The 16,746-nt window shown below is 43.0% G+C and overlaps 1 protein-coding gene across 1 annotated transcript in view; it reads left to right on the top strand.

Moving 5' to 3' along the window:
• The window catches only part of brinp1 (bone morphogenetic protein/retinoic acid inducible neural-specific 1), a 225,344-nt gene that overhangs the window by 185,800 nt on the left and 22,798 nt on the right, over positions 1-16,746 (top strand). Inside the window, exons 6-7 of the mRNA XM_060912379.1 lie at positions 67-303; positions 7,680-7,902. Of these exons, the coding sequence (XP_060768362.1) occupies positions 67-303; positions 7,680-7,902 (460 nt within the window). The remainder of the gene's footprint in view (positions 1-66; positions 304-7,679; positions 7,903-16,746) is intronic.

The raw sequence follows: 16,746 nt of genomic DNA on the forward strand, positions 1-16,746 counted from the left end.
ACAAGGTTCTCTTTAATGGCAAGTCGATAATTCCCATTGTGTTGTTTCTCTGCATGTTCTCTGCAGGTCTCCAGGTGATTCTCCCTGAGTACCTGCAGGAGAAGTTTGTGGAGTCTGCTCTAAGTTACATCATGTGCAACGGCGAGGGAGAGTACGTGTGTCGCAGCAACCAGTGTATCTGCCAGTGTGCGGAAGAATTCCCACAATGCAACTGTCCCACCACTGACCTGCAGATCATGGAGAACACTCTCCGGGGAATGACTGAGTCCTGGGCTGCTTCATACAAGGACTTTGAGAACTCAGGTATCTTTGGAAGGTCATCCAGTCCTGCCTTTTTTTGGTAACGATGTGCAAATTCTTCTTCATTTCAAATGACGCTTTCAATATGAGTCAGCAGAATTGATTCTCTTGGCTTTGATTCTCTGTATTGTATATTGGGACGTTCTAAATTAATCTAATCAGCTCGACTTTAATCAGGAATCCACTGTCAACTTTTTTCCACAATCGCTGAGACACCTGACTTTGGAGCAGCGCTGCATGTTCATGCCGTTCAGCTGATCTCCAATAAAGCGGACATGAATTATTCACGGGCTGCCATGCCTTCTGTTGGAGAAGAGAGACTCCTCACGACAGTCAATTTTAGCCTTTCTGCTCAGATTCACAGAGCTCAGCGTGATCAAAAAGCTCAGAGAGGATGCATGCTTTACAGCAGAGCCAAAGAAACAGATGTCTTTTGAATCTCCAGCATGCTATATATCATCTTTTTGCAAATTTCCAGAGAAACTTTAAACTCTTACAGTAATTAAGAAATGATGGATACTTCTATGAGTCTTATCACTTTGGTGCCACGCTTTTGTATCTTAGCAGGAAAAATAAGCTCAATTAAAATAATCTTGTGACAGCATATGAAAATATTATGTGGCCCAGACTAAAATGTTCCAAAATATCATGATCGTAGTGTCTATAAATAAATTTGCAATCCAATTATGTGATCTTAATACGTGATCCGGGCGGCACGGTGGTGTAGTGGTTAGCGCTGTCGCCTCACAGCAAGAAGGTCCGGGTTCGAGCCCCGTGGCCGGCGAGGGCCTTTCTGTGCGGAGTTTGCATGTTCTCCCCGTGTCCACGTGGGTTTCCTCCGGGTGCTCCGGTTTCCCCCACAGTCCAAAGACATGCAGGTTAGGTTAACTGGTGACTCTAAATTGACCGTAGGTGTGAATGTGAGTGTGAATGGTTGTCTGTGTCTATGTGTCAGCCCTGTGATGACCTGGCGACTTGTCCAGGGTGTACCCCGCCTTTCGCCCGTAGTCAGCTGGGATAGGCTCCAGCTTGCCTGCGACCCTGTAGAAGGATAAAGCGGCTAGAGATAATGAGATGAGATGAGAATACGTGATCCGAGCGCTATTGAATTCTGGGTTTTGATTGGCAGGAAAGTGTTGATTCATTCATTTTCTATAACAGCAGCTGTGATGGTAGTGTAGCTCCAAATCACATCTGACCTTCTACTTTTAATACTGAACAACGCAAAAGTCACACACCTTCCCTTCAACCCTTTCTCCAAAGCCGCTCTTCCCACACGCATGAACGTGCACTGCCTGACTACCGCTCAAGGACGAGTCAGAGAGAGAGTTGTGGGGAGCAGTGTAGCACATCGTTTTCTTATCCAACTACCTCATGTCTCATTCAAATGTAAGAAAACACCTCACATTATCATAATGAATATAAATAACCAAACATGGCTATTGTTAGTACTCACAGCTGTTGAGTAGATCGCTAGCTTTAGCAATACATCTTCAGAATGTCTGCTAAGCCTTGTGGACGCAGGCAGGCCATCCAATCATTTCTTTCAGACCAAATGAAATGATTGGATGGAATTTTTATAGCCCCATGACTGCCACAGATGATGGATTTTTATTGTCAAAGTATTTGCATATTTCATTTGGCATAGATTTTACACTGGATGCCCTTCCTGACAAAATCCTCACCAATCTATCCAGACTTGGGACTGGCACTAAGTTTGTGCAACCCCAGTGGCTGGGTATTTCTACCTTTTATAAACCAGAACACCCAGAGAAAACCCACAGGGAGAACATACAAACTCCACACAGAAAGTCCCCTTTTGGCCATGAGGTTCAAACCTGGAACCTTCTTGCTGTAAGGAGACAGTGCTAACCACAACACCACCTTGAGTCGTTGCTATCAGGGTATAAATATACATTCAAGAAACATGGCTAAACTTCTAAAAAAAATGTACCTACCTTCACTTTAAGTTGAACCTCCATGAAAAGTCATGAACCAATGCATATTTGATATGAGGCTCTGGGCAGCTAAAGATGATGCCATCGGTAAAAAACCCCCGAAAGAACGCATATTAATAAACATTACCTGATCAGTGCAGTCTCAGAAAACAGGAAGTAAACCGGACACCGCTGAATAGATAACAGTCCGCACTGGATGAACCACAGCATCACTCTGGACATATTTGGAGGTATTAAGTTTCCCCATATTGTCTGGGGGTTTGGAGGCACTCAGTAGCTGAGCTGATATTCCACACACGGCCAAACTCTAATGTCTTTTTGTTTATGCAACCCACAAAACTGGCAAACAAAGCCAGTGTTCCCCTTCCTCCCCATACAACAAGAGGGGGAAAAAATAGGTTTGGTTCCTCTCTGAGGACATCGCTTAATATCTACCTCACTGGCCTCGCAGCATATGTATTATTAACAAGTAATAAAAGGCCCAAATAAAACCTGACACTCAGATATACTTATAGTGAACAGAGGACACTCAAATTGAGTTTGAAGGCCTCAAGGTCGACGCAATATTTCTGGAGACGGGCCCGGCAATAAATGAACCAGTCCTGGGTGTGTGATAAACACAGAAGGGAAAGTGGACCAGCGAGGAAAAATAAAACGAAAGTCAGCAAAAGGCACAAAGTGGTCCTCCGAGACGCATTATTGCTCTATTCGGGACACAGTAATTGTTTGAAATGGTTAATTGGTTGATTGGATGGACGTGTACTCTCAAAACTTTGCTTTTTCCAAGAACTTTGGACAAATCTAAACATTGGACAAGTGATACAATATTTTCCTGAATAATATCAAATATAACACAACCCTTACTCATGTGAACTGATCTCAAATGTAATCGGCCACGTTGGTTTCTCTAATATTAGCTCCAAGAACATTGGATTATGATTTTTTTTCCAATAGAATTTATAATATAGAAAACAGGAATTAAGGAGGAGCCAAGCATGTTCTAGCTCCACCCCTTACCAAGAGAGGCAGACCAGAAGCCACTGGGAGCCTCAGCGTTTGTTTCTAAGGGGATTTGATTGCAATGTATCAGAACTCCGTTTTGATGGTTTGATGATTATTTTCTGAGAATAACGCATCATGTTTTATTCCTTACATATGGGGTAAATGATGATGATGTTCGTCCTTCGGGGTCGAAGATGAACATGACTTAAATTTGGTGGGTGGCGATTGTGGGTCCGGAAGTGACTGATGAGGCCAATCCAGGCTTTGAAGGTACTCCCACATGTCCGGCATGCGTGGGTAAGTTCTGTAGTGGGGGTGGGGATAGTTTGAGCCTTCTGTGCAGCTCGTTTGTTCTGGGCCTCGGTGATGCATTTCATCTCAGCTGCACGTGCACCACTGGTAAGCTTTGCTCACCATGCTGGATGATCCTAAGCAAGCGACTCCCGGGAGTTGAGATTGATTTCTAATTTGAAGTGATGACTTGTGTGTGACTTGGATTAGAGTGAGGGAGGGCTGCACAGCCGTTAGCCTCACTCTCTTGTCCCAATCTAACTGGGTCCAGGGGCAAGACAGAACCAAGGTGGCTAGAGCTAGGTCAGGATGCAGTAGATGGCCAACAGTGTTCTATGTGTTGCACTGTGCCCTGATCTCGCTCCACAAGCACTTTGCTGGATCTACCTTCCTGCCTGTTGAACCACCTCTGTGCAAGTCTGGTGGTCTCCTCTGTGCAGTCCGCCGAGTCCAGTCTTTGGTCATAACCCTGACCGGGGGAGTGAGGGGTTGCTAGTGCTTGCTCAAGGCACCACTTCAAGCTAGTGGAATGAAGGAGATGCCTTACTACTCCATTGCTTGGCAGTCAAGGACAGCACGTGCCCACTGCCCTAAATTTATTGTGGTACCAATAAACCAGCGTAAGCCATGGCTTAAAGGTTAGAGAAGCAGCTTTGGGACCAAAATGTTGCAGGTTTGATTCCCTGGACCAGCAGAAATGGCTGAAATGCCCTTGAGCAAGGCGCTAACCCAGGCTGCTCTGGGTATGTTGTACGTTGCTCTGGATAAGAGCCTCTGCTAAATGCCTGTAATATAATTAAATACAGATTAGCAATGATTTTGTAGTTTTGTTAAACAATCCGGTGAATTAATCTTATTGGCATTGCAGATTGATGGAATGTTCATTAATAGGTTGTGAACAGAACCAGAGGTTAACGTCAGTACTGAATAAACATGCAACTTCCAATGCAAAGAGCAAACTCAAGCTAAAAGCCGCAGGCCATGACAGCGTTCGGGGTGCAGAAAGGGCCCAACCTACACGAGTCACAGGGTGTTTTATGTCCATTCCAATTTATGACGCTATTTCCACAAGGCACCCAGCCACACTCTGAATTAGATGTCAGGCCTTATAATCTACACCAGTGTAATGCAGGGTCGTAGTCGCCGAACACGAAGCACATTTAAAGCAGCAAGTGTGTGCATTAGCAGATCTCTCTGAGCTTAAACTGACACCATTAGAACAAAGCTGTCGATAAAGTCATGCTGGAAAAATATTTATGGACGATGGAAAGCATCTCGGTCTCCTGCACTGCGCCGAGGGCGAGTCGCCAGCAATAATGCTGTAGGAGGTCCTGTTTCTGTCTCGGTCTGTTTTTAAAAACATCACAGAACATTTTAAAACTAGTTCTGAGCTCGACTGACTCTCAAAGTTTTGAAAAGATTGTGGCAATAGTCAAGGATAAATCACGCCACTTCATTCCAGTGTGCTGTGAATATGATTGACTCTACAGGCTTTAGAAATAAGCTGAATGCAGACTTGAGATGAGTCCAAAGTAACTTTAAAATTAAATTGAGTTCCCTCTTAAAGCCAGGAATCCAGGCAGAGCTTTAAAACATTTCCACAGCCACAGAATGGAGTGAAAGTCAAGGTCCAGGATCAATGACTGCTTTTATTTTTTTCATTTATGAAAGACTAAAACATTTATTTTCTCAATTGTGTGTGTGTGTGTGTGTGTGTGTGTATAAGTGTGAGAAAATATTTTAATTGTGTGAAACATTTAGTAAAGACATTGCACTGAAAACAGATCCAGGATATTGGACAAAAAAAGAAAAGAAAAAAATGAAAAGGAAATTGAAAAAAAAATCTTATAATAATAATAATAATAATAATAATCCAAAATTTGGCATTTTAAGTCTAATATTCTTAAATAAATAAATAAATAAATAAATAAATAACACTAAAGGCACTTGGGATAGGGACCATAAATATTTATATGACATCAACACAAGAATTTAATTGGGAAATACGCCACTCGTATTTTTCATACGACCTAAAACCGTGACGTAAATCGCTATATGTAACTCATGAGGAAATCGATGAGTGAGTTGTTTTGATAAATTTGGGGACTTTTTGTTTGTGAATGTGTCGATATAATAAAAAGAAAATCAGATGTTGGCTTGAAGATATGAAGTTTATCATCTCGTGTTGAAAATCTTGCATTTTTCATATGAAATACTTCACGGATCTGAGTGACATATTTAAATAATATTGGCTGTTTTTTTTTTTGTGTGTGGTATATCAGATATATTCCATTCAGCTAGCATGATACTGAACAAGTCGAAGACGAGTAGCTGAATGGAATATATCTGATAGACCACAAAAAAAAAAAAAGCCAGACAATATTATTATTCTTATACATGCACATTCCTTTCGGGTGTTCAACGCGTCTTTCTCTTTCAAAATTCTCTCAAAATCTTCCATATTTAATGAAGCAAACCTGGCGGCCATGTTTGTTTACAAATTGTCACAATCACTCACTAGCGTGGAAGTGTTACATCTCTGACATGTGACGTCATGTTGTCTTGACAACCGTGCAATGTCGTAAACCATATTCAACGCTCATTCTCCATTGGAGAGCGTGACGTAATACATGTAGGATAAGTGATATGCTGACAATATTGCATGCTATCAAACCAAATGAATGAAACCCGCTGGGAGGGAACAGAACACATTTTTATTCCATGGAAAAAGTGCCCTGTATGCAGTGGTGTAGTGGAGATTTTTAAAGTGGGGGTACGCGATTCGTGACATCATCGATTTGATATCATGTCAGAAGCGGTAGCCTTTGTTTGGTCGCCTATGTTTGGTATGAATGATTTGTATAAATGTTACGTTCTTTTAACAACACAAGAGGGCACAAGAAGACACTTTTTTTCAGACGTTTTTATGTGTGCAATTTTCATTCGTGTTTGTCAGTACAGCCCAACTGTTATGGCGAAAAGCCACGGTTTATTTTGTCTCCAATAAATATGCCGAAATGGCTAAAGAGGAACAAATTCGCCTTCTCCTTCCGAATGCATCGTCGTAGACAGCACCACTCTGCTGCTGGAACTCAACATAAACCTTGCATAGGTTTAACATGGACTATCAGGCGTGAAGCCAAAATATTGGAAATTATGATACACAAACACCTTTGTTCATGTTCGATTCATGTTCATTTGAGCCGAGCCGCATTCGGAATTCGATATTTTTACTAGCCTACTTACTGCCATGGCAACAGCTCCAGCATGTGTCCAGAAGTTCAAAAAAAGTCACGTCAATCACTCACATCGCATACAAACCAGCAATGGGCTGAAATTTATTATAAAAGACACCAATCGAATAAATCAAGCATTTAGTCTGGCGCGATTGAGGCACCTGCGTATACAAAATACATGACATGCAGCCATTGGGTTAAGCCCTACCATGCACTCCTTCTTAAAGACTTGAGTATTTCTTTAAATTTATTGTCATTTTTTTTTTTTGAATCTCACCTCGGGAGAAGTGGGTGGACGGTGTACCCCCGCGTACCACGCCCACTACACCCCTGCCTGTATGGATAATAATTCCTGATATTTCACTCTGATGATGTCACTCCTAGTGTTTTCCCGCTGACTAGAGGCACATTGTCAAAATGCCAAACCGGTTCAAAATTAAAATTCTTTTGAGTAACTGGTATATAGTTTGTGGATGTGTCCATATAATATAAAGAAAATCCCACAGTGGTGCAAAGATATGAAGTTTTTCCTCTTTTGTCGAAAAGTAATTCACTCATTCACTTTGATCACTCGTGATTTATCCATTCACCACTCGAAGATAAACTTCATATCTTTGTGCCATCGTGTAATATCCTCAGTGTTTGTGACACTCACTGAATGATGTTCTACATATCAATAATAAGAATTTCTAAACATTCTAAAACTGTATTTATTTTCAACTTGAGGGTGTTATTTGGTGTTAGATCTGTAGTACCAAAAATTCACCTCATGCAGCATTTGAGGCTATTCAAGCTCGATCTCATTATTCAGTGTTAAACTGGGGGTGTGACAGCTTTAATGAACACATACTCTCTCTCTCTCTCTCTCTCTCTCACACACACACCCACACAGATGAGTTCAAGTCGTTCCTGAAGCGTTTGCCCTCCACACACTTCCTGCCAGTGAGCAGTGTGCACCTGCTGTGGGGGAGCGACTGGGACCTGCAGGCTCGGTACCGGCTGCTCCAGAGCTCCCTCGAGGTCCTGAAGCTGAAGATTCAGCGCACGGCGCGCAAACTGTTCAGCCTCAGCATCCGCTGTCACCACAACCCCAACCATCAGATGCCTCGAGAGAGGTGAGCGCACGTGCACACACACACACAAAACTAAACACACTCTTTCTCCAAAGAATCAGAACTTTGCTTGCAGAATCATGAACTAAACTCAAAAGCAAAACTTTACCCCTTACCGCAAATAAACGGCATCTTTTAGCAAGTGAAAATATCCTGAATACACACCAATGTAGCTCGTATTTTCTATTATAAGATTACACGAAACACTAAACCTCATATAAGATGATCAAACTGAGCTTATCAAGCTAGTTATTTTCTTGTTCTGTTGGCAGACTGATTTTCTAACACATTTATTTCTAGAAAGAAGAAACATGACCTGCCAAAGAAACTCCCAAAAGCCTGAAATGAGTAAAAGCGTCAAAAATTAGGTTGAACAATCATGTTTTTTGATTTATAATAATCTCATAGGGCGGCACGGTGGTGTAGTGGTTAGCGCTGTCGCCTCACAGCAAGAAGGTCCGGGTTCGAGCCCCGGGGCCGGCGAGGGCCTTTCTGTGCGGAGTTTGCATGTTCTCCCCGTGTCCGCGTGGGTTTCCTCCGGGTGCTCCGGTTTCCCCCACAGTCCAAAGACATGCAGGTTAGGTTAACTGGTGACTCTAAATTGAGCGTAGGTGTGAATGTGAGTGTGAATGGTTGTCTGTGTCTATGTGTCAGCCCTGTGATGACCTGGCGACTTGTCCAGGGTGTACCCCGCCTTTCGCCTGTAGTCAGCTGGGATAGGCTCCAGCTTGCCTGCGACCCTGTAGAACAGGATAAAGCGGCTACAGATAATGAGATGAGATGAGATGAGACTAATCTCATAATCCAAACTATTAGATCAACTTGAGATATTTCTACTTTCTAAGCAAACTTTTTTTTTTTTTGCTGCACTGCAGTTGTACGAAACGTGTAGGAAACTGCCCATTATGTATTCTGACAAATTTAGTTGTTAGAACTCATCTCATCTCATTATCTGTAGCCGCTTTATCCTTCTACAGGGTCGCAGGCAAGCTGGAGCCTATCCCAGCTGACTACGGGCGAAAGGCGGGGTTCACCCTGGACAAGTCGCCAGGTCATCACAGGGCTGACACATAGACACAGACAACCATTCACACTCACATTCACACCTACGCTCAATTTAGAGTCACCAGTTAACCTAACCTGCATGTCTTTGGACTGTGGGGGAAACAGGAGCACCCGGAGGAAACCCACGCGGACACGGGGAGAACATGCAAACTCCGCACAGAAAGGCCCTCGCTGGCCCCAGGGCTCGAACCCAGGACCTTCTTGCTGTGAGGCGACAGCGCTAACCACTACACCACCGTGCCACCCAGTTGTTAGAACTGTTACCTAAAATATAAACAAATTAGTAGCTGAATTTTAACCGTGATCCTAACCAGGCAGTTACAAAAGATGTGGTAAAAATCAGATTACTTGCCTTGACTTGACGATCTACGTAATTTATCCAGAAATTGAATACATTATCCAGAAAAAAGGCCATTTTAGCCATTAAACTTAAAATACAAGTGTTAAAAATTCAACTAGTGCTAACCTCTTTCAGTATTAAACCGTGTGTTTGAGTCAGATGAACATATTCAGAACGTATTTACTTGCTACTTAGTTCCCTCAAACGTCCTCAGCAGTACTATGGAGGACTTTCATGTGATGTCATTGTAACCATGGATTTGTTTACGCGGTCATGTTGCCTGGTGAGCTTTGTGTTTATTAGCGACTGGCCCAAGTGTACACAAGCGACTGTAAGCCCAATTCAGTAAACATCTACAGATAAACATATAGAAGTTCCATCTAAAAGAACAATGCCAGAGACCTGGAGTGCTTTTGGATGTAATAACAGACATGGGGATAAGCCTGGTTTAACTTTTCATTGCTTCCCGACGACCCAGAAAGACGAAAAAATGATGAGCTGCAGTTAAAATGGAAAGAAAAACATCCCAGTGTGTGTGGAGAACATTTTATATCAGCTTAGAGTGAAAGCTCTGTGCAACGTTAAAATGTAGATCTGGATGTAGGCTTTGCACGCAGTATATTTTATTAGACCTAATGCTTGGGGAGACTAGCAGCATGTTTGTTATGTACTGATAATGTAGACAAGGCTAAACACCATAATATATGTTAGATCTAGGCCCTGGCTTGTTTATTAATGTTAGAAGTGCACGTTTGAACTCACCTTTGTCATAATATTTATTTATTTTTTTAAAAATAAGGAATTTCTCACGGGTGGCACGGTGGTGTAGTGGTTAGCGCTGTCGCCTCACAGCAAGAAGGTCCTGGGTTCGAGCCCCGGGGCTGGCGAGGGCCTTTCTGTGCGGAGTTTGCATGTTCTCCACGTGTCCGCGTGGGTTTCCTCCGGGTGCTCCGGTTTCCCCCACAGTCCAAAGACATGCAGGTTAGGTTAACTGGTGACTCTAAATTGAGCGTAGGTGTGAATGTGAGTGTGAATGGTTGTCTGTGTCTATGTGTCAGCCCTGTGATGACCTGGCGACTTGTCCAGGGTGAACCCCGCCTTTCGCCCGTAGTCAGCTGGGATAGGCTCCAGCTTGCCTGCGACCCTGTAGAAGGATAAAGCGGCTAGAGATAATGAGATGAGATGAGATGAGATGAGGAATTTCTCATAACATTCTGGCATGAAACCTGCCTCAGAATATTGCTTCTCTTCTCTCTATAGACCCCTTCGCATGTTTGTAAACAAACCGACCGTTGCCAGGATGCGCGCGCAGCCTGGACCCAGAAACAATGGCGCTGCCCATAGACCGGCATTATGAGCTGTCAGATTTTGCAAAACAATTGTCATTACAAGATCGAGAATGCTACATAAATAAGTTAACTCTAACAAGTGGACATCGCCTACCGGATCCGTATTTAATTAAAGAGTGGACGGACGATGTTAGTAAGTTTTCCTCTGATACCTGAAGGCAGTCATACTATTTACAAAAAATGTCAAACTCAAAAAAAAAAAAAACTATTTACAAAAGTAGCCTGCCATCAACATTCTGGTTAGAGCGAGACTACAACTTGATTAACAATGGGACATTCATATTCATTTTGTTTTAATCAAATGATGCCAGTGATGTGATGGCAATGTGACTTTAGCTACAACAGCAAATACCAACACTAAACAGCAATTTGCAGGCGGTGATGGCATGAAAGGAATGATAGTGTAAAGAGTGCAGCTAAGAGAAATCAGAGCTGCGTAAAAAGCGAGAGGCAGAGAGCAGAAATGAAACTGAACGGGGCGGGAGCTAGGGTAGAGCAGTCAACGTAAGTTGGCATTTAGAGTGAGGGCACACAATTTTACCTTTCCATCCTTGCTTTAAAATTGTGATTTTCGGCATACACAAATAATGATGGCACAAAATCTGGACTGCTTGAGTCAAGCGAGACCTCTCCTACAAACAAAATTGCATGCAAAGCTAAGTTAACATGCTAACAATATTCATTACATTGTGTAACTATGACCCAGCTAATCAGACAAACGTTACCAAAGTATTTTGCTACATCAATAAACGAAGACTACACACACACACACACACATTATCTCTAGCCGCTTTATCCTTCTACAGGGTCGCAGGCAAGCTGGAGCCTATCCCAGCTGACTACGGGCGAAAGGCGGGGTACACCCTGGACAAGTCGCCAGGTCATCACAGGGCTGACACATAGACACAGACAACCATTCACACTCACATTCACACCTACGGTCAATTTAGAGTCACCAGTTAACCTAACCTGCATGTCTTTGGACTGTGGGGGAAACCGGAGCACCCGGAGGAAACCCACGCGGACACGGGGAGAACATGCAAACTCCACACAGAAAGGCCCTCGCCGGCCCCGGGGCTCGAACCCAGGACCTTCTTGCTGTGAGGCGACAGCGCTAACCACTACACCACCGTGCCGCCTAAACGAAGACTAGAAAGAATAAAAAAGAAAGATTTAATAAATAGCCTGATCTTACCTGTGATGAAGTGGGCGCTGCAAACCCGCACATTTTTGATGGTGCTTTCATCCCAGTCTACACGTTTGATGGCTTGTAGTCATGGACGTCGGCGATTTTTTTTTTGGAATGGGTGAGATCCTGCTGGAATTCTGTACATTTTAACCCCATCACTGCTACGATTCTGACACCCGACAACACAACAACTAGGCATTTCTTCCAAATATTTCTTCTCATCTCTACCATCACCAAAAGCCAGTCTGACTGTCGCTGAGTCTTTTTTGAGTCCAGGCTGTGCGCGCAATTTCCTCTTACGTATGAATGACGTTTACTGCGAAGGGGTCTATGTTAATGGCATTTAGCAGACGCTCTTATCCAGAGTGATGTACAACATACCCTGGGCAGGCTGGAGAGCAGTTAGGGGTTAGATGCCTTGCTCAAGGGTAGTTCAACCATTTCTGCTGGTCCAGGGAATCAAACTGGCAACCTTTTGGTCCCAAAGCTGCTTCTCTAACCATTAGGCCATGGCTTCCCCCAGGTAGCTGTAATTTTGTCTGCCTTTAGCATCTCTGGTGTATTTAGAAATCCTGAATACTAAATAATTCAGGATGTTGTAGTGTCCCAAATCCAGTAGCTGGTTTGCTGTACACTTTTCAAGTGGAATAAATACATTTGTGGTTAAATTAAGAAGAAGAAGCCTGTATTTTTGTCACACGTACACTCAAGCACAGCAAAAGTCCTCCTGTGATCTGTGATGCCTGTACATATGTTTCAGCTTTTCTGCTGGTATAAAATAAATCTTTACTCGTTTCAGAGGGATTGTCCTGACTGCAGTTGTCTTGATTTTCATTATTAACTCTCGCGACTGTTTCTTTGTTTTCCCAACAAGGTAGCGGACACTGCACAACAAACAAAAATCTATGACATCAGTGAAAGTCCTCTGTAGATGGTCTATCGATGGTTATCTAGCAGGATGAATGCTCTACAGAATATAATTGTAAAGGCCATGGCTATTTTGGACATTGTTGGCTTTGTGTGCAATCGCCTTTATACTGTACCTTGTCCACCTTAACCTCTAATAAAACCTCCATATTACAGTATAAAAGCCTATATTTGTCGTCAGAGTTATACAAACTGCTGATGCGCGAGTTAAAAAGAAAAGGTACTTCAGTACAATGTGTGTGTGTGTGTGTGTGTGTGTGTGTGTGTGTGTATAATAAAGTCACGGACCATAGAAAACGATCATTGAAGATGTAATATCAGATTTAATGGTGCAAATGGGACCTTGTGATCAGACAAGAGTCCCGAGGAACAATTTCCACCTTAATATCCTCAAATGTTCTCATCGGTCATTAGCAGATCTCATCTCAGCAAAATAGCATGGACTCTGAGCTTACATGCTACACATCCAACATAGATCAGTTGCTGGCGAGGCATCAGGCTAATGTTTGGAAAACACGGATATCTCACAATATCTATCCTTCAGATATATGGCAAAGTTTAGAAGTAATGCAGCAGATAAGTGAATATTTGTTAGAAATCGTTCAAATGATGATCCAAGCAACAAATTTGGCATGAATATCCCCAAGAGGTGGCGGCACGGTGGTGTAGTGGTTAGCGCTGTCGCCTCACAGCAAGAAGGTCCGGGTTCGAGCCCCGGGGCCGGCGAGGGCCTTTCTGTGTGGAGTTTGCATGTTCTCCCCGTGTCCGCGTGGGTTTCCTCCGGGTGCTCCGGTTTCCCCCACAGTCCAAAGACATGCAGGTTAGGTTAACTGGTGACTCTAAATTGAGCGTAGGTGTGAATGTGAGTGTGAGTGGTTGTCTGTGTCTATGTGTCAGCCCTGTGATGACCTGGCGACTTGTCCAGGGTGTACCCCGCCTTTCGCCTGTAGTCAGCTGGGATAGGCTCCAGCTTGCCTGCGACCCTGTAGAACAGGATAAAGCGGCTACAGATAATGAGATGAGATGAGATGAATTTAAAATGGCCTCCATTTTTCAAGATGGGTGACAATATGATAACATTTTGACACAAAATTTGATCCATGAATGATATTGGTTCCGATTCCGATGTTATTTACTATGTGCAGAAAATGATTCTAGGACTTTTAAATCTATCAGAATCTCTGTTGTGTCATTTTCAGGCATCTTTGCTTCTACTTGAGTGCATGATAAATGTTCATCTCATCTAATCTCATCTCATTATCTCTAGCCGCTTTATCCTTCTACAGGGTCACAGGCAAGCTGGAGCCTATCCCAGCTGACTACGGGTGAAAGGCGGGGTACACCCTGGACAAGTCGCCAGGTCATCACAGGGCTGACACATAGACACAGACAACCATTCACACTCACATTCACACCTACGCTCAATTTAGAGTCACCGGTTAACCTAACCTGCATGTCTTTGGACTGTGGGGGAAACCGGAGCACCCGGAGGAAACCCACGCGGACACGGGGAGAACATGCAAACTCCGCACAGAAAGGCCCTCGCCGGCCACGGGGCTCGAACCCGGACCTTCTTGCTGTGAGGTGACAGCGCTAACCACTACACCACCGTGCCGCCCCATGATAAATGTTAGTGAATCAAAATAGTGTGGGGTGGAGGGGGTGTAGTAGTAGAGCTAGTAGTCATGTTTCAGAAGTCAGCCACATGTGCAGCTGTGTGTGCCAGGTCTAATCCGACTTCTGTTTTCCAGTCACTTGAGTAGAGACACTATGAATGACATAATTCTGTGACACAATAATTCCACATTTCACGTGTAGAGACACTGTGTGTGCCGACACTGACATTCTGACACGTCATGATGTTCGGCTCTGTACATGGCCAGCCCTACTGATAATACATTTTTCACTTTATTTCTGAGAAATCAACTTTTGTCTTCACTTTTCTTGAAGAAATGGCCTCATCATGCTTCTGAGCTTTATTAGAGGTATCTTATTGGATTCACTGAGGTCAAACATATAGGAATTGACACCAATGTCATTCAGATTGAACGTCTTTATCAAGTTGTGCATCAAAAAGGACATTTTCATGAACTCATTGGTGGCCATTTTGAAAAATGGTGGCCTTCTTGAATTTTTACGTCATGCATAATTTTTCTCTTAAAAAATAGCCTCAGGGTCCAAGGCATAGTCATGCCAATTTTGGTGTTTGTATCAACATTTGAACAATTATTTCACTTATCAGCTGTACTAAAGATAACTAAGAACATTTAAGCTCATGCAAGCTCACTGCCTGATATATATACCTGCTAAAATGTGTTATAGCTAGCTAGCTAGCTATCATAGATGACTTGGCTGACTAGCGAAGTACAAGTGGTGCACAAACTCGAGGTATTAATAGTCTTGGTGTCTTACGTGCAAATTCATTATGAAATTCATGACCAAGTTGTGTACAAAGTGACGAAGGTTAAAGTTAGGCGCAAGGTTAGCATCGTATATCATATAATCAAATGAAATCCAAGTACATCATCCTTATTTAGAATTTGGTTGCTTTACAAGGTTATATTTTGAGGTCCAACTTCGTGAAATGATATTGATTTTCTCCAAAACCAAACTTTAATTTGGACCAATGAAGGTTCTGAAGCCTGTGGCCAGAAAAGTGCACTAGAGACGTCAAATACTGTGTCAGCTGCGAAGCTCAAGGCTATGATTAGTCTGCAACTGATGATACACAAGCTTCAAGTCTTTCAGTACAATTCACACCACAACGATATTGTGTAAAAATGAAGTTACAAAGTTTAAAGGTGGCCTTAGGAGCAGGGTTCACATTCATAGCCCTGTATGTAATCAAACGAAATCCAAGCACATCGCTCTTGTTTTGTCGGTTGGTTCACAAGGTTATATTTGGCCTTTTGAAGGGTTTGGGGATGTTGTGAGAGGGATTCTCAGCTTCTTGAAACAATATTGATTTTCTCCAAAACCAGGCCTTAAATTGGAACTGTGAAGATTTTGAAGCTTGTGGCCAGAAAAGCGCACAAAAATCAGAAATCAAGAACTGCGTCAGCTGCGAGGCATGAGGCTGAGGCTCGGCTATAACTGATCCACAAGGTTAAAGTCAATAAAGGGGAAAAATGTCACAATTCATATGACAAAGTTGTGTATAAAGCTACAAAGGAATAGCAGGTATAGTGTTTATGCCTTTATATAATCAAATGAAATTCAAGTATTTTGTTGATTCTGTGAACAAATTGCTTGGTTCACAAGGTCATAACAGGTATGAGGGGGTTGGAGATGTAGCACGGACTTCTCCTTGAAATTATACTGTTTTTGCCTCAAGCAGAATCTTTGAATAAATCAACATACTTTACTTGAATTTGAATGTCTCCCTGCCTTTCACACCACCAACACTGGACCAGACAAGCAAGGCCATGATTAGTTCAGCATCTAAAACTGACCTGGTTTGCAGATCGATCCAGAAGCCTGAGAAGTTACATGTAAACACAGCTGGAGTAGAAACTATCCTCTTGAAGATGGAATCTGATCGGACTTTTCGTTCTCCATAACATGCTGACAGACTTGACAAACAGATCAGATCTGAACACGTATCCTCAGGGAAAAAAAGAAGAAGAAGAAGAACAACAACAACAACAGCTTGGAGAAAATCAAGTGCACAACTGATAGTCACAAGAAAGGTTTGGAAATGCATTTGGAAAAAAAAAAAATCATGTGAGAGATGGGTGGTGGTGGAGTGAGGAGGTGGTGGTGGTGGTGGGTGGTGGGGTTGTTATGGACAGCAAGGACATCAGTTGCCACTAATGTGGAGGTAGTGCATCCACGCTTCAATGGTGGCTTTGACAAGGTTTTGTGCCGTTACGTTATCAAAGGCGAGCAGAGTGTAGTCAGGACTCTGCGGGGCAAACATCAAGGACGTTTGACAGCACAGAGAGGAAGGGGAGAGAGAGAGAGAGAGAGAGAGAGAG

The sequence above is a fragment of the Neoarius graeffei genome, chromosome 28 (genome assembly GCF_027579695.1).
Source record: "Neoarius graeffei isolate fNeoGra1 chromosome 28, fNeoGra1.pri, whole genome shotgun sequence".
NCBI lineage: Eukaryota > Metazoa > Chordata > Actinopteri > Siluriformes > Ariidae > Neoarius > Neoarius graeffei.